This window comes from Melozone crissalis, unplaced genomic scaffold (assembly GCF_028551555.1).
Source record: "Melozone crissalis strain CALT ecotype California unplaced genomic scaffold, PUWL_Pcris_2 ptg000016l_1, whole genome shotgun sequence".
Classification (NCBI taxonomy): domain Eukaryota; kingdom Metazoa; phylum Chordata; class Aves; order Passeriformes; family Passerellidae; genus Melozone; species Melozone crissalis.
Window position 1 is genome coordinate 14,921,733 of NW_026535794.1, and position 15,573 is coordinate 14,937,305.

At 39.6% G+C, this 15,573-nt stretch overlaps 1 protein-coding gene across 2 annotated transcripts in view; it reads left to right on the forward strand.

Annotated features, from left to right (window-relative positions):
* Positions 1 to 15,573, forward strand: part of NRP1 (neuropilin 1) — a 113,395-nt gene that overhangs the window by 77,813 nt on the left and 20,009 nt on the right. Inside the window, exons 7-11 of one of the 2 annotated variants that reach the window (XM_054273673.1) lie at positions 1,625 to 1,780; positions 4,475 to 4,619; positions 6,041 to 6,372; positions 10,848 to 10,992; positions 13,929 to 14,033. In XM_054273673.1, the coding sequence (XP_054129648.1) occupies positions 1,625 to 1,780; positions 4,475 to 4,619; positions 6,041 to 6,372; positions 10,848 to 10,992; positions 13,929 to 14,033 (883 nt within the window). The remainder of the gene's footprint in view (positions 1 to 1,624; positions 1,781 to 4,474; positions 4,620 to 6,040; positions 6,373 to 10,847; positions 10,993 to 13,928; positions 14,034 to 15,573) is intronic. The other variant, XM_054273674.1, reaches the window with a different exon arrangement.

Below are 15,573 nucleotides of genomic sequence, written 5' to 3' on the forward strand. Positions count from 1 at the left end.
CAGAATGCCTTGCATATGACATGGGCGCTGAGAGAGTGACACTTTGTCCTCAATAGAACTTCCTTCAGCCTTTTGGGAGAGAATGCACAGCATGTTGATATAACTGCTCCCATGCCTTTGGATATATGACATACATCCAGGAAAAAGGATGCCTGTGGGACACAGGACACACATATTCTGCATCCTACATACTTTGGAAATAATGAAAAAGACTGGGACATTCATGGGGCCATTCACTTGAGAATGGTTAATTCAACCTATTATCCTACTAAACTCTGCACAACTGAAGTAAGGGGGGAAAATTACACTGATTAATATTTTGTGAATAGGGGCATTTTTTACTGAAATTAAATTACCTACTTTAGGAAACAAAGGTTCTTGCTACAGACAAAGACAGTGAAGAATTTGATTTTAATTGGTTCGTTGTTATGGCTAAAAAAGGCTGTAAGGAAATGGCAGAGGTTTCAAAACTGTGGTCACCAAACTGACTGTAATAAAGTGTTTTGCCCAGTTTCAGCTATTTGGCAGCTGGGCTTGTGCACTGGGATAAGGGGTTCTTTTGCCAGCAGAACTGAGTAGCCAGCTACTTAGGTAGCTGTATTCCTGCACCCCACATCATTCTCCCAAATATGTTGATACTTCTTGGATGCCTCATGATGAACTAGATAAAGAAAAAACCTGGATGAAAAATAAATAATGGGGGAGAGCAAGGTTAAACTAAATCACCTGTCCATTTGTAATGGACAATGTAGTTCCATGAGAGAAGGAGGAGAGAAAAGAGTGAAGAAGAGAGATGACCTCTAATACACATTCATGTGCATTTCTCCAGGGAGTTCAAAATGACATTTTTTTCTAATGAGAGAAGTTGGAATTTGAATTTGACAGTCGGAACAGAATTACTAGACTTGTGCTAATGCTTCTTTCTTTTCCCCAAATACATCATGCAGTACTAGCAACTAATTTGTCTTTTTCCCAACAAAATCACACAGTGGTTTGTAATTATCTTGCGACCAACTAATATACATTGGGATTCTTCTCTTCTATTTGCAAGTAATGATCTTCTGCGTTTTAGCAGAATTCTTCTTATCATTCCATAAGTGCAACTTTGATTATCCTAGTAAATGCCATCCCATTTTTACTGCCACAGTCCTCAGGGTCACTCAGCTCTCACTGCATGAGTCTCCTCTGTGTTGGCAACACCTTGCAGCTGAGTGTCCTTTGGGAATTTCATTAGCATCCATGCAAGTGCTTAATGAAAGTATTAAGTAAGGTTGTTCAGCAGGCTGGTCCTTGAGGAATTTCTCTGGTAACTCCTCTGCAGTCTGGTGGTTCCCACTTGCACTGATGGTGTCTCTGGTTCCTCTCTTGCAGAGGAAAGAGAATTCTCTGGTGTGTGAAGAACATTCCTGGCTAATTAGGCAAATTTTCCTGAATTCTGTGATGACACCATTTACAAAAGAGGATATTATGTCTGTGATGTTGTCAACAATATTTGGCAGTTTGCTTTATATAAAATCCTTGTTATTTTTGTAAGGCAGGGTGAGGTAGAGAGGGGTGCCACTGCTACAATGTTGTTATGCTCTGAACAAGTTGTCCTCACATTCCTAATTATTCTCTACCACAGGTAGACCTGGGCCTCCTCCGCTTTGTTTCTGGAATTGGGACCCAAGGAGCCATCTCAAAAGAAACAAAGAAAGAATATTATCTGAAAACATATCGTGTGGATGTCAGCTCCAATGGAGAGGACTGGATTACACTGAAGGAAGGAAACAAGCCTGTTGTAAGTATTTTTTTTCTTTTTTTTGTCTCTCTTCAGCTGAGAAATAGTCTGTTGAACTGTTTAGTTGTTACTATCTGTTTAAAAAGGAAGAATAAGGTTTAGTCAGTTTGATCTGCACTATTTCCCAAATCCAAAAGCCAGCTCATGTCTCAGTAGTAATGGGACACAGAAATTGTTTATGCAAACCCTAGAGCAGCTGAAAATCTTGTAAGGTGATGCCCTATGTATTGAACTCGCCATAATTTGAATCATTTTGAGTTTTTTTCCTGGACTGTTCTGCTGTTTCCCTGTTTCTCAGAGAATTTCTATGTGACCTTGAGAAAAACATTATGCAGAACTTTTCAAAAAATGTGTCTGTCTGTTATGTGCAGTGAAGCTCTGGATATGCAATAAGTCAGTGCCTCAGCTCCCTGTGCATGGCCATGCAGCACTGCTAGCAGGTGATTAGTGGTTTGTTAGACTTCCAAGTACCTCAGTGATGGGGGTCATGCAGACAGATGATTAGGCACATCTTTCCATCCTTACAGATTTTTATCACCTTTCCATTTATCAGCAGATTTGCTCTCTGTGACCTCCCAATGAAACAGCTTTAGACACTCATAAGAAAAATTGTCATTATCCGCTACCATGAGCATAAAGCTCATTACTGAGAAGTCAGTTCTGCTCCAGCTCGCACATGAATAGCCCCAGTGAGGCCCTGTCTCCCTTCCCACCTCGCTCAGGATGTGCCTGAGAGCAGCATCCCCAGAGGCTGCCAGGGGCTGATGCAATTGGAATCGTTTTGTGGTACCTCCCTTCAAAACAGCTTTTTTTGTGACCCCTCTGTGAAGACACAGAAGAGCTGTACAATATCAAAGTCTATCAGTGTAACCCTATCTAGCCCTAAATATTTGGTTACTGGTTTGTCCCTGACTCATCTGTAAGGGCTATGCCAAGTCCACTACATTTATCTAATCAATGTGGCAACAGTGTTTAACAAATACGTCTTGCTCTTTTTGAAGCCCTTTGGAAAACAATAAAAAATGAATACTGAAAACTTCTCTCTGGCAGGTATTATCCTGGTTTTACTGGAAGTTCTGAAAGTCAGATAACACAATGTGGGCACTGTACAGTGATGTATATAAAGATACAATAATTGTCTTGCCCAAAGTCACAAGAGGGGCCAGGACAGTGGCTGGTATGAGACACTGGGTTTCCCGACTCTGGATTCTGTAATCTGAACAAATGCTTCTTTCAAAATCAAACCATGCCTGATTTTCATTACCAGCTTCAATTTGTAAACTCTCCAAAAGTGTATTTTACATGAGTTTCTCTTGCACATGCTGTCTTTAATTAGTAAGAATATTTCCTAAACCTGTGTCACTTGTACAAAGGGTTTGTTTAAAAAATCAGTTTTCTAAAATGGCAGTATTTTGCTGTTGATCAAGACAAGAAAAACATATGCACCAGTCTCCTTCCCAGATATTCTAATTCAAATGAAAAGTTTGCAGCTGCAGGTCTCAAGGCAGCCATACACCAATGTTGCACTAACTACACATAAAAATCTGGGTACTTTTGCGAAAAGACTCCTTTTCTCTGTCAGATGCAAACTTTGAGAAAACTACATCAGGTCTTCACAGAAAAAAAAAAAAAGTTACTGGAAGGAAATGCAGTTCCATTAAAAATCTCTTACTAGATATGAAACTGCGATGTTAAATTACTTGAGCTGTAACTGAGCCTTATGAGTTGACAGCTGTGTGCTGTTGGCCCCTGCTCCAAATCAACGCAGCTACTGTAAGGAACAAACAGGAAAGCAGGACAGTGTGTGTAAGAAATGGGAGAACCTCCCATAAAAGGAGAGGGGCCTGCATCCATGGAAAACAACAGGAAATTGGTCCCCTCTACGTGAGGAAGAAGCAGGAAGCTGAATCACCTTTTTTGGACTGGAACATTGCAAGGTTTTGGCTGGGCTAGGAAGGAGTGTGTCTGCAGCATCCTCAACATGAAAGCACAGCTCAGTCATGTGCTTCTGGTGGAAGTCTCATTGTTCATCTAATTTGACTGCCAGCCTCGGGGGATGCAGGGAAAATCTTGGAGCCTGCTAAACAGATTTTAAATAGACTTCAATCTCAATATGCAAGGAGAAGGAAATACTGAGACCTTGTTGAAACGGATTTGAAAACAGGGTGTTAACAAAGCAAGGTTTGCACAATACATCTTAAAAATCTTAAGCCCAAGGTCAGCAAAATAATATATATTTTTATCATAACCATATAAGATTTTTATGTGGTCTAATTGAAATCCAAGTCTTTAATTTGAACCTGAGATTATTTAGCTTTCTGCATTATTTGATGAGTGTACAAGAAATAGAACTGCTCTAGTGCGGCACTGGGGGATTCTTCCAGGACACAGGAGTTGTTGGGTGATGAAGACCAGGGTTTGTCATTACTGCATGTAGATCTGGGCATTAGGAACACCTTTTTTAGTATCATTGAACACCTTACATCTTCATTTTTCCTCCCCAAGGAAAGCAAACCTGTCTGCAAAAGTTGTGTTAGAAGATTAATAAAATAGTTTCCCATGCAAGTCTTTTGTCTCAGCCCCCACAACCAACCCTGGTTAGACCTCATATCAAAACTATCTGTAAAACACAGAACTGTAAGCACCAGTTAAGAGAAAACCTAACAAATATATACTTTTTCTTTCCACTCAAAGGTGTTTCAAGGGAATAGCAACCCCACTGATGTTGTTTACAGAGCTTTTGCCAAACCAGTTTTAACACGGTTTGTGAGAATCAGACCTGTGTCTTGGGAAAATGGAGTTTCACTGAGATTTGAAGTGTATGGCTGCAAGATAACAGGTAGGTCTTGGGAAAGATTATAAAATATGGGGATTTTTTTGTGCCTATACTGTGGGATTTATTTTTATGGGTAAAATTCATGAACATGATTTCCACCACAATCTGAATGTAGAAATGTTTTTTAAAAAGATAATAAAACACCACAAATCAAACATCCAGTGTTGTCTGAATATTTTTATGATGCTATATTTTAGTTTTATTTACTTTTATTGCAATCGCTTTACAGCTTCATGCAAAATTCCTGAGATACACAGATATTTTGCAAATTCCCATGTCATTTTTTCCCTTCTAACCCTTCAGTCCATCTCTCTTATGTCTGCTATTCATAGGTAGTTCTGAGCAGATTTCTCAAGGAACACACGTGACTAGGTTTAAAAGGATTGCAAGGTACAAACCCTTATATCTGTGCAAATAATGGTGGTTATTATATAAGTTCCAGTCATGATCAGTATGGCAAAGTAATTCCTCTAATCACACAGTTACCTGTCAAAAAATTTTAGGAATATCTGTTTTACAGTTATAAGTTTTCTATAATTTCTACACAGCGGAAGTGCCTTTACCTATAAATACAACTTACAGTTGAAAGAAAATAATAATGATTTATTAGACTTCAGAAAGCTAAGTTTTCTAGGACATTTTTAGCACTTAATACAGTTCAATGGCATTTTTTGCATAATTTTTAATATTTAGGGTTTTTTTTTTCTTTTAGAGTGTTTCTTTAGCCTTGAAAATGTTTCTTAGAAGTGGTTTCCATACAGAAGGAAAATAAGATTACTGATTACTTTGTTAGAGAATTACAAGTCATTCTATGAAATCTTTTCAGATTAGATGTAGGTAATCAGATCTACTGTTTCATTCTACATTAGAATTCTTAATGTCTTGTTAGCAGGTACTTCTAATTTTTTTTAATCTAGCATCATAAAAGAAGCAACTATTTCAGTTCTGTGTCACCTGAAAAAGTCTGAGAGATAAAAAAAATGCATTAGGAAAATCTCAAGTGCAACAGTAAATTATATTTTCGTGTATGAAGATTTCCATTTCCAATGTCACCAAAATTAGGTAATCTGCAACGAGGTTTTGGCTGGTTTTGGAAGTTTTCTCAGAGGAAATATTCACAAATTCAGATGGCCCTGCACTCTTTTAGCAAGAAGAATAGAAAACAAGAATAGAATAGGATTTTCTGATCCTTTTGGTTCCCACCAAGCCAAAAATACTTGTGGTATTTTGGTACTTCCTGCTAAAACTAGGATGTGCAAGTTTGAACAAATGAAAATTATATACAAATCCAATAGATTACTTTGACTATAAGAAATAAATAAGTAATTAGTTATGATCGTTGAATTGACTGATGTGTCCTGTTTCTGATTTGGTGCTTGTTCCGAACAACTATTTAATTTATTTGGATTTTGTTTTCTTTGTAGATTATCCTTGTTCTGGGATGCTGGGTATGGTGTCTGGCCTTATTCCTGACTCTCAAATTACTGCATCTACCCAAGTGGATCGGAACTGGATCCCCGAAAACGCTCGCCTGATAACGAGCCGTTCAGGCTGGGCGCTGCCCCCAAGCACCCATCCTTACGCAAATGAATGGCTCCAGATCGACCTCGGTGAGGAAAAGATTGTGAGGGGCATCATTGTCCAGGGAGGCAAGCACCGAGAAAACAAAGTGTTCATGAGAAAATTCAAAATTGGCTACAGCAACAATGGGTCAGATTGGAAAATGATCATGGATTCCAGCAAGAAAAAGATAAAGGTAAGGGCAAAAACTGCGCTGAAGAAAAGTTTGCGTTACATTTCTACGCACTTCTATCTGACCTTAGGAAGGGCACACAGCTGGGGTGAAGCCAAGGAGTAGGACTCCAAGGGCTGCAGCCTGAAGGAATGCTGTGGGAGCTGTCCCATGCCTGAGGACAAGAGCTGCCTTAGGACATTTACCTCTCTGGCAGCAAGTTTTGCTGATTCGACACTTAGTTCAGGCTTGACTCCTGGCAACATTGGTGCCTCTCTGGCTCACAATTTACTGCAAAATCCCATGCAAAGGGATTACTCTAAAAAGCCAAACTCTAAAACTGAGAGTAAACAAACTTACTTGAGACAAATTTATTTGAATTACTTTTTGTTTTGCTTCTTTCTGTTAGAGCTATAGAATGAGAATGGTGTTACTCAGCTCAATGGGGTACCTGTTGTGTTTCTCAGCTGCCTGTAGATTGCTTTGAGAGTTTCACAGGTTCTCTGTAGTGATCTGATCCAAGTCCCTCCAAAAGAAAGTGATGAAATTTTGGTCATGTTATCCCAAATGAGAAGTACTATTGTATTCTCACAACGGAAGCATCTTGGAGGATGCTTGGGAATACATTTCCAGAGGAGGGCCAAATGAATTGCTAGGTTAGATTTGAAGGAAAAGAAAATAATTGTGGCCCAGAAGAGTTTCTAGGAATGTATCTGTTTTGATTTGGTTTTGGATGTATGCATTTCAGGACCTAAATTACACTGGGCATTTAGCTTATTTGCACCAAATCCCATTGAAGTCTTCCATTCCATTTTGCTATCTCTGCTCACAAAGTGCATTTTTGCCTCAAAAGGCACAACTCTTTCTTAGTCCTCCTACCCAGTTCCTTGAGGAAATGAGTAGGCATGCAGACCTGCTCACAAATTGGTGCTGTAGTACTGAGATGACCAGGGAATCGTGTACCAAAATGTGCCCTCAAAAGGCAAATTGTTGTGGTGCTTGGCAGATGGGATCCTGGGAATTGCTCCATATCTCATCTGTGTTAGTTTGAAAATTAGATGTAAAAGCTGTTTTGCTGTATAGACTCATCCATTGGAGGAACCTGTGTTTCCTTAAAGGAAAAGCTGAGTGGGCCCATGGATGTAGCTTTTCCAAGCGCATTTGGTAAATATTGGACTTCATTCTCTCCTGTTTTAATCTCACTGAATATGTCTGCATTTTCTCACTTTTCATCATTTGTTTGGGGGATTAAAACTAAATGGATTCAGCCTTTGCAGTCATCTCCTTTCTCTTGTTACCATGAGTTTTGACTTCATCATAAAGTGTGAAGGGAGTGTAAATCAACAATGGGATCTTACCATTTTCTTTCTAAAATAGATGTTGTTTTGACATGTACTTCTACACTGTGGCTCAACGAGGGAAAAAAATAATGCCATATGCTTTCGAAGCAGCGCGCCGTCTGCTGCATGGCTTTCTGTTTTCTAATACAGGCACTTGCCATCATTGTCAGAAGTTAGCAATTTGACAAGAAAACTAGTGTGCTAACTAATGCACTGAGCCCATCCTCAGTTTTCATCACCACCAGAAATTAACTTTCAAGATTAATGGAATGGAGAGGGCTGGAATTCAAATCTCTTGTGGCATAATTATAATCCTTCCTAAAAATTCAATATATTTAATAAACTTTATTCCAAAGCAAAAGTCTTCTTTAAAGAGAATAGGATAAATCCCATGATTTTGGAGCCTGAGGAATTTAAAATGTTAATACTGGAATGTAGTGTTTTTAACTGTAAGTAGAGCTGGATGGGACAGGATGCTATAATGAGTCACAGCAGGAACATGGATTAGAAACAGCCCTGTTATATGAAATGAAACACATCGTTTCACTTGGTTAAAGTCGTGACTTTCAATAAACAAACAACTGCATTTCAGAGAAGAAAGAGCAGTGACAGGCTAAACATAACAACAGAATGTGTCCAAAGGGTGAAACATCACCTTGTTTCTTAACATGATCTTGTCATTCATGCCTGCAGCTGCTTTCACAAAGCCTGCCATAACTCCTTCCTCTTTGGCTGACCCAATTTCAGCTACTTTTGAGTGTGCAAAATGTTTCCCCCTTTGAGTGCTTTAGCTCAAGCACTCAAAGGAGTGAAAATCACAAATCATCATATAACCATGCAGAATTCCATTTCAGGATCCAATTTGTATTTCTTGTCCATGGGCTTGCTTACTCAAGCTTACTCCAAAAAGTCGTCTTTCTCTTTCATGCTTCTTTCCTCCTTTTGCTTTTTATGGGGGTAGAATGAGTTGTTTTGAGGTTTTTGCTATTGTTTTTAAAATTACTCTCCTAATTTCTGGTACAAGAAACTTCAGAACACCCTGTCATTTGGAACATCCTTTTAAAATTTTTCTGCAATGTTTATTTTGATTTTAAAATAAGTTAGGCAGATTTTTTTTTCTGCTCACCATCTCAGGTCCTCTTTTGTTTAACTGTTATTTATTACACCTTATCTTTGTAGTGGAGTACAGCAATTTGTGACATAGCTTGTATAAAGGACACTCTCAAAGTGAAGTTTTGCTGTACACTCCTCTCTCCTCTCCCACAAAGAGTATCAGTATGTGTTTTAAATGAACAGTCAAAATTGAATCACAGGCAGCTCTGCTCTACAAAGGACAGTGATTCAATGTAATTCTAGATGCCTATTGAATCCTAATGTCTATGTGTCAGTACTCCATAGTGATGCCTTTTATAAATCAGTTTTCATTATTATATGTTGCTATTAAGACTACTATTAAAAAAGGGAGCAAGGATTCCTCAGATACATGTGTCTGTCTACTTTTTACACATAAAATGGCATTCATTCTTTTTCATATACTAGGTAGCTTTTCTGATCATTTGCACTATATTGTTATTCAAATATAATAATATGTAATTCCATGTCAATTAGATCTGACAAGCCCTCTACACATGAATTTGTGACAACTGTCTTCCAAGCACTGACAGTACAGTGGGTCAGCCAGTGCCCCTTGAAGCCACCTTGGAGGTGCAATTTCCCTAGGAAGTAGGAAAAGCAGCATTGATGTTAAAATTATTTTTTTGTTTAATTCTTCACAATCTCCCATCACTATTGGCTTTTGCAACTGGCACTCTGTAAACAGTGGCTGGAAGCATTGTGATCATAATGCAGAAGTGTACAGTAAAAACAAAGAAGGCTTTTAGAACTGCACTGAGAATCCAAGAAGCAATTTGGATTACCTGTGCTGGCTTTTTGCCTTAGGAATTCAGCCAGCTTTTCCCATGGCCTCTGTTTTCTCTGCTATAGATGAATAGAAGGAGTTCATTGCAGGTTGGGTTTTATTCCCATCCAAAATGAAGGGCATCTCATGGTTTCTTCCTGAAGAATGATTCCAGTTTCACAGCAATATCTTAGAAGTATCTCATGGTAGCACTTCTAATCTTAAATTTGAGCTGCAGTTCAAAGACCTTTTTTAGAGTTTTGCCATTTCAGTAATTCATGGAAAGCGTGAAAATACTTTTACTTCATTGTTATATGCATTTTCATATTTTGTACTTTAAAGGCTTTTGTACATTATATTCTGAAGGCATTTTTTGCTATAAAATAGGCATTTTTTGCTTTTGCCTATCTTGGGCTATAAAGCTTTCATACCAAGGACCATTTCTTTGTTCAGTTGATTCCTTCTAAGGACTGCTCATCTACATGGAGGCACTTGAGGTGTTGCTGTAAGTCCAGATTATAATGTGTTCTATATGCAAAAGATTAGTGAAAAGGAGAAACTGAAGGTATCAAAGAAATGCCATTGAGAGTTGTATTATGTCTGAAGAACCCAAAGTGCGATTCAGAGATGAGATTTTTTTGTCTGAAACGTACATTTGCTGACCTGCCTTGCCTGTTGGATTATATTGCAGTTTTGTCAGGAAGCAGCTTTTTTCTCTTTCTTCTAATTCTTCTTCAATAGCCGGCTCACTGGAAGAACTCTTGCAGCTACTGCTCCTGAAGTTTAATTTATGCCTTTTGAAATAGCTACAACTTGTGAAGCTCTGTCACTGGGGGAAATCAGATTGAAATTTTCTCTTGAATAGTTGGATTATTATTGTAACCACTTAAAAGGTGACAGGATCTTCACCTCAGCCATTTTTTTTCCCTGAGAAGTGTTGGAAATGTCACCCAGTTAAACCTCAGATCAGAGTGTCATTTAAAAACATGTCTCATTAAACACTCAGCTCTTGTTATGACCCTGATGGATTAGTTGCTACTGAGTTTATGAAAAATGAAATGCATTACTTTTCCGAGAAGCTTTAACAATGTATTTTCCATTCTCATTTAGGATAGGAATGCCTGACACTTACTAAACCGTTAGAATATGGCCTACGGCTCACCTAATTCAAAGGCTGCAGGATGAAGGAAAAAAGATGAGTGTGGAAAATGGACTTTTCTTTTCTTTCTCTTTTAACCAGTTGCATTTGTCACGCTTTGCAGACTTTTGAAGGCAACACCAACTACGACACGCCTGAGCTGCGGACGTTTGAGCCTATATCGACACGATTCATACGCGTCTACCCTGAGAGAGCCACGCACGGGGGGCTGGGGCTGAGAATGGAGCTGCTGGGCTGTGAACTTGAAGGTAATTGCTCTGCTAGAAATGAATGCACTTTATTATTTTCATAAATACATTCTCTGCTTGGTCTGCTGCTGAAGACTGCTGTGTGTGCACAGGCAGCACATCGGACTCTCACTTCCATGACTGCCATTAGTGCTGGTTCTTGGCCTGCTCAGCTCCTCTCTGCAACGTTTGAATGTGCCCAAGGCACAATTATTATTCTTTTCCCCCTTCCTTTGTTGAATCACAGTGATATTCTCCACATGCTTTTCCATTCCCTTAAGCATCCTTATGATTATACTTTTGAGAATCATAGAGCTATTAGGAGAGAATAAAGACAGGAACTTAAATTTTATGTTACCATGATACAACCCTGGAGGAGATGTTTTCCGAGAATGCAGAGGGAGCTTTGCACTAAATATAGTAATTACATCCCTCCATCCTTCAAAGGACCTGAAAGTCACACCAAAAACTATGGTAGGCAAAGATCACTGGACTGGACAGTGTCTGTGGTGCTACTTTTGGGGGCTAAAGGGGGCCTCTTTGTGCTTTACTAAGCTTTAATTTTGCAAGAATATGTAGGAGATGAAAGAGCAGGAAAAGCAAAGTTTAGACATTTGTCCTTGGACTGTGACATGAAGTCCGCTTTGATTTTTGTTATATAAACATAATTATTTAACTTCATAGATAACTGCAGATAACACTTTGTGAATTTAACAATTTTATCTGGTGGATAATGACACAGTGGTGAGGCTCATAAACCACACAGCTTAAATATACAGAATAACAAACCATATTATTTGGGGTTTCATATGTCACCTCTTATAGAAGCAGCTGAACAGATTCCCAAGATGAATGGAAGCAACTGCTCTACCTCCATTTCTTTCTCACCATTTCTGCCCCAAGAGGGAAGTGTGAGAGGCATTTGCTGTGAGAACTGATGAGTTCTGTGTTGTTTTTTTTAGTTTAGTGATTGAATTAGTATGATTTTACTTGGCTCAGAAAGTGGGGAGGCTGGAAATACTTCTTAGTTCCCGCAGGAAGTCCTCATTTCCTGTGGGAATACTTAGTTCCTGCAGACTATTGTGCTACTTGCTCAGAAAAAAAGAAAACACAGCACCTGCCTTATGTAAACTCAGAGATTCTGGGCAAAGCCCTTCAGCCACAGGGCTCCTGTAGCCACCCAGCCATCCAGGAGTGAGTCTTGGACCACCTCACAAGAATACATTGCTCAGTGAGATGGAGGACCATTGCTTTTAGGCAAACTGAAACAGCAAGGACATTTTCGTTTTTCCACTGGGACACACCTTTTCACATTTTTTCTTTCTGCTGTGGTATACTTTTTATGTGTGCTCACCTGTAGGTCACCCATGGACAGGTGAGGTCAATTCCCATTTGCCTGTGGGAGAAGCACAATAATGCTTAATGTTGTATAATTGCATCTTAAGGAGGGAGTTGAATGAAGTCACTTGAGATTTACTGAGCAAGAAAAGAGTTGAGATGAGAAAAGAAGCATGGAGGTTGGCACAGAGAGGAGTAGAAATCAGCTCTCCAGCAGTAATGAGCAAGGGCAAGTTTTGTGTGCTTGAAGCATCCCAGGGGGGCATACATGAAATGATGGCAGAGATGTAGGCAAGCTTGAGGCAATACAGGGACACAAAGATCAAGATAAGAAACTTAGCTGGATGTAGAAATCTACAGGGATCCCCCAGAGGGGTTTTTATAGCAATGTGGGTAACAAATGTTCTGCATAATTCATAATAGGTACAGAACTGTTTCTCTAACTAGGTAGGATTGAACCTGTAAAGCATAGGTCAGGGTCCTAAAGAGGCATGTTTTATGCCATAATATAGCTATAATATAGCTACTTCAAAAACTATCACCTCTCCTGACATTTTCAAGCCAAGAAAATGTGGCCAATGGATGCTGGGGGCAGCAGAAGGGAAAAGAAGAATCTGCAAAAGACATACATTATTGCATAGCCTATAATGAGCGAAAAAGATTGCTGATGAAAATAACAGTAAGTGAGAAGAGACACAAGCCTGGATCACATTCCAGGAGTGCTTATCTTAAGCCAGGGAACCATACGTGTGGCATGAAACACCAGTGTAGCACCACGTCTCTGTGTTCTGGTTTTCCAGATGTGGTGTGCTTTGCAGATTCTGGGCTATGTGTTTTCTGGCATCTTACACAAACCTGAAGCTTTTAAGTGTAATAACAAGGTTCAGACATTAACTGCTTAGGCAGCAGCTACCGGAAAGTCATCAGCAGTGAGAAGCAAGCAGGTGGCCAGGAGGGATGACTGACATCACTGATGTCTTATTTATTTATAACTTCAACAAAAAACAAAAGAAACGCCTTCCATGTGTCCTCATGGAGCACAAAATGATTCCACATCACACTGCCTTCCTGCTGCTGTTACCAGAACCGTGCTCAGACATTTCCTTTCTTATGTGTGCTCTGCAGAGAGGTTTCTTCAGCAAAGCATTGGGTGTTATAGAATTACACCTTGAGCATGCAGCCCTCCTGCTCCTCTGCACAGGCCCACTCCCTGGAACTTCACAGAGAAATAAAATTATGGGGTGTCCACCCCACACACAACCCTCTAGGACTCTCCTTCTGTCTTGCCAGGCTTTCACTGTTCCTTGATAGGAACAACAAACACCAGTGAATAGACAGTCTGGGGCTTTGCTGCCCAGCTCAGCTCAGCCCTTCAGCTCAGATGTGCCCCAGTGCAGGAGGCAGAGCAGATACTCCCCATTCCAAAGAAGTACAAACGGTATTCCCCATTCCAAAGAAGTACAAAAGATACTCACCATTCCAAAGAAGTACTAAGCAACCTGCAAAGTAGAGTTGCTTCAATCCTCAGACACAACACATGGTGCTCATCAGGATGTAACTGCCAGCTGCAGGATGGTTCTCCAGCTCGTGTTTTAACCGAACAATCGATTTTGTTTCAGCTCCAACCGCTGTCCCTACGGTTTCCGAAGGCAAGCCGGTGGATGAGTGTGATGATGACCAGGCAAACTGTCACAGTGGCACAGGTGATGACTACCAACTGACAGGTGCAGAAACCATCCTCATTCCATTGCAGCTTCATTGTAGCTCATATCCATCACCAGCTTAATGCTTGCACTGATTTAACCACTCGATATTAATGGACATTAGTATGCAGTTTGCATTGTTAGTGCTGTCAAAACATGGGCATCTGCCTTTTGTATATGATAATACTTTTGATTGTTTTTTCAGCTATGTAATTTTTGAAGAAAATAATAGTGACTAGATGGAAGAGAGGGCAATTTTTTGAGCGGTAATTGTGTCTAATCAAATAGTCTAATCAAACTTTCTCTTACTAAGAAGAAAAGCTGGACAATACTCTTGAGATTTATTATCTGAGATTGAAGAACTTGGAATATTGCTTGGTTTACACATAAGTTTCCTACCTAAAACTTAGTGTAGGATTCAAATGTCATTCCCAAATCTTTCCTAGACAGAAACAAAACAGATTTGTTTCATCAAAGTGCACTGCCACATACTCACACTGCCAGAAATATTTTCATGAGCTTCCCTGCTTACACAGCATTACAGCCACAGAGGGGCTGATGTTCTCCAAGCTGCTATCACCAGCAGAAAAGTAGGAGGGGGAGATGTAACATAGACTGCATCTGAAATAGAGGAAGCCTGCTAGGTTTCATAGCCTCACACTTCTTCACAGAAGCATTAGTACTTCTAAGACAGCTGACACTGCACCTCTATGCTTTTGATCTCTTCTTGGAGGTCACTTGTTCCACAAATCTCTGTGTCTGTTTGATTAGATCTATACATCTGCAGTAATTGAGGTTGTTTTTAGATGCAGTGACACAAGTTATTTCATCACTGCTCCCTGATGTGCTTATCTAATAAATGTTTATTGCTTCTTATATCCATGACATAAAATAGCATTAAAATCTGGCAATAGCTGTCCAAGAGGTCATTGGGTGAGCTTAGGTAAGAGATTGGCTTTTTGGAATGAGGCAAGTAGAATATCAGGCAACAGATACAAATGAAAGTGAAATTTCAATATCAAACCCTTTCTGAGCTTGCCAATATCTCCTGTAATTGCACACTGCAAATCATATATTGAAAAAACAATTCTTGAGTGGAAAAGACAGTGCATGGTCACTGTCACTTCTTTTCAAATCAGTGTCTCAGATTAACCTTCTTCTTTTTGAAAACAGCCATGAAGGGAGTCTGATAAAATAGTCTGTATTGTGTTAAGGTAACTCAGAAAGCTTTCAATGTTTCTAAACAATGTTATTTATTTATTTATAATTCAGAAAAGAAAGAGGCAGATCGGGAAACACTAGAGCTTCCTGCAGAGCCCTACATTGTCTTGCAAAGCCCAATAGGTCGAGACATATTGCACATAGAGGAGGCTGTGTCAGGGAAAGCAGACAGATCTGTGCAAGCACCTTCCATGTTCATAGTCTCTGCACTTCAAGGAGCTCAGGACTCCATCCCACATGTCCCTTAGGGAACGTTTATTGAGCAGAAAAAAAACCTTCTGGCAGTTTCTGCTGGTTGTGCTTAAGGGGCAATTTATAATCTCTAAGACAAGGGAACAGC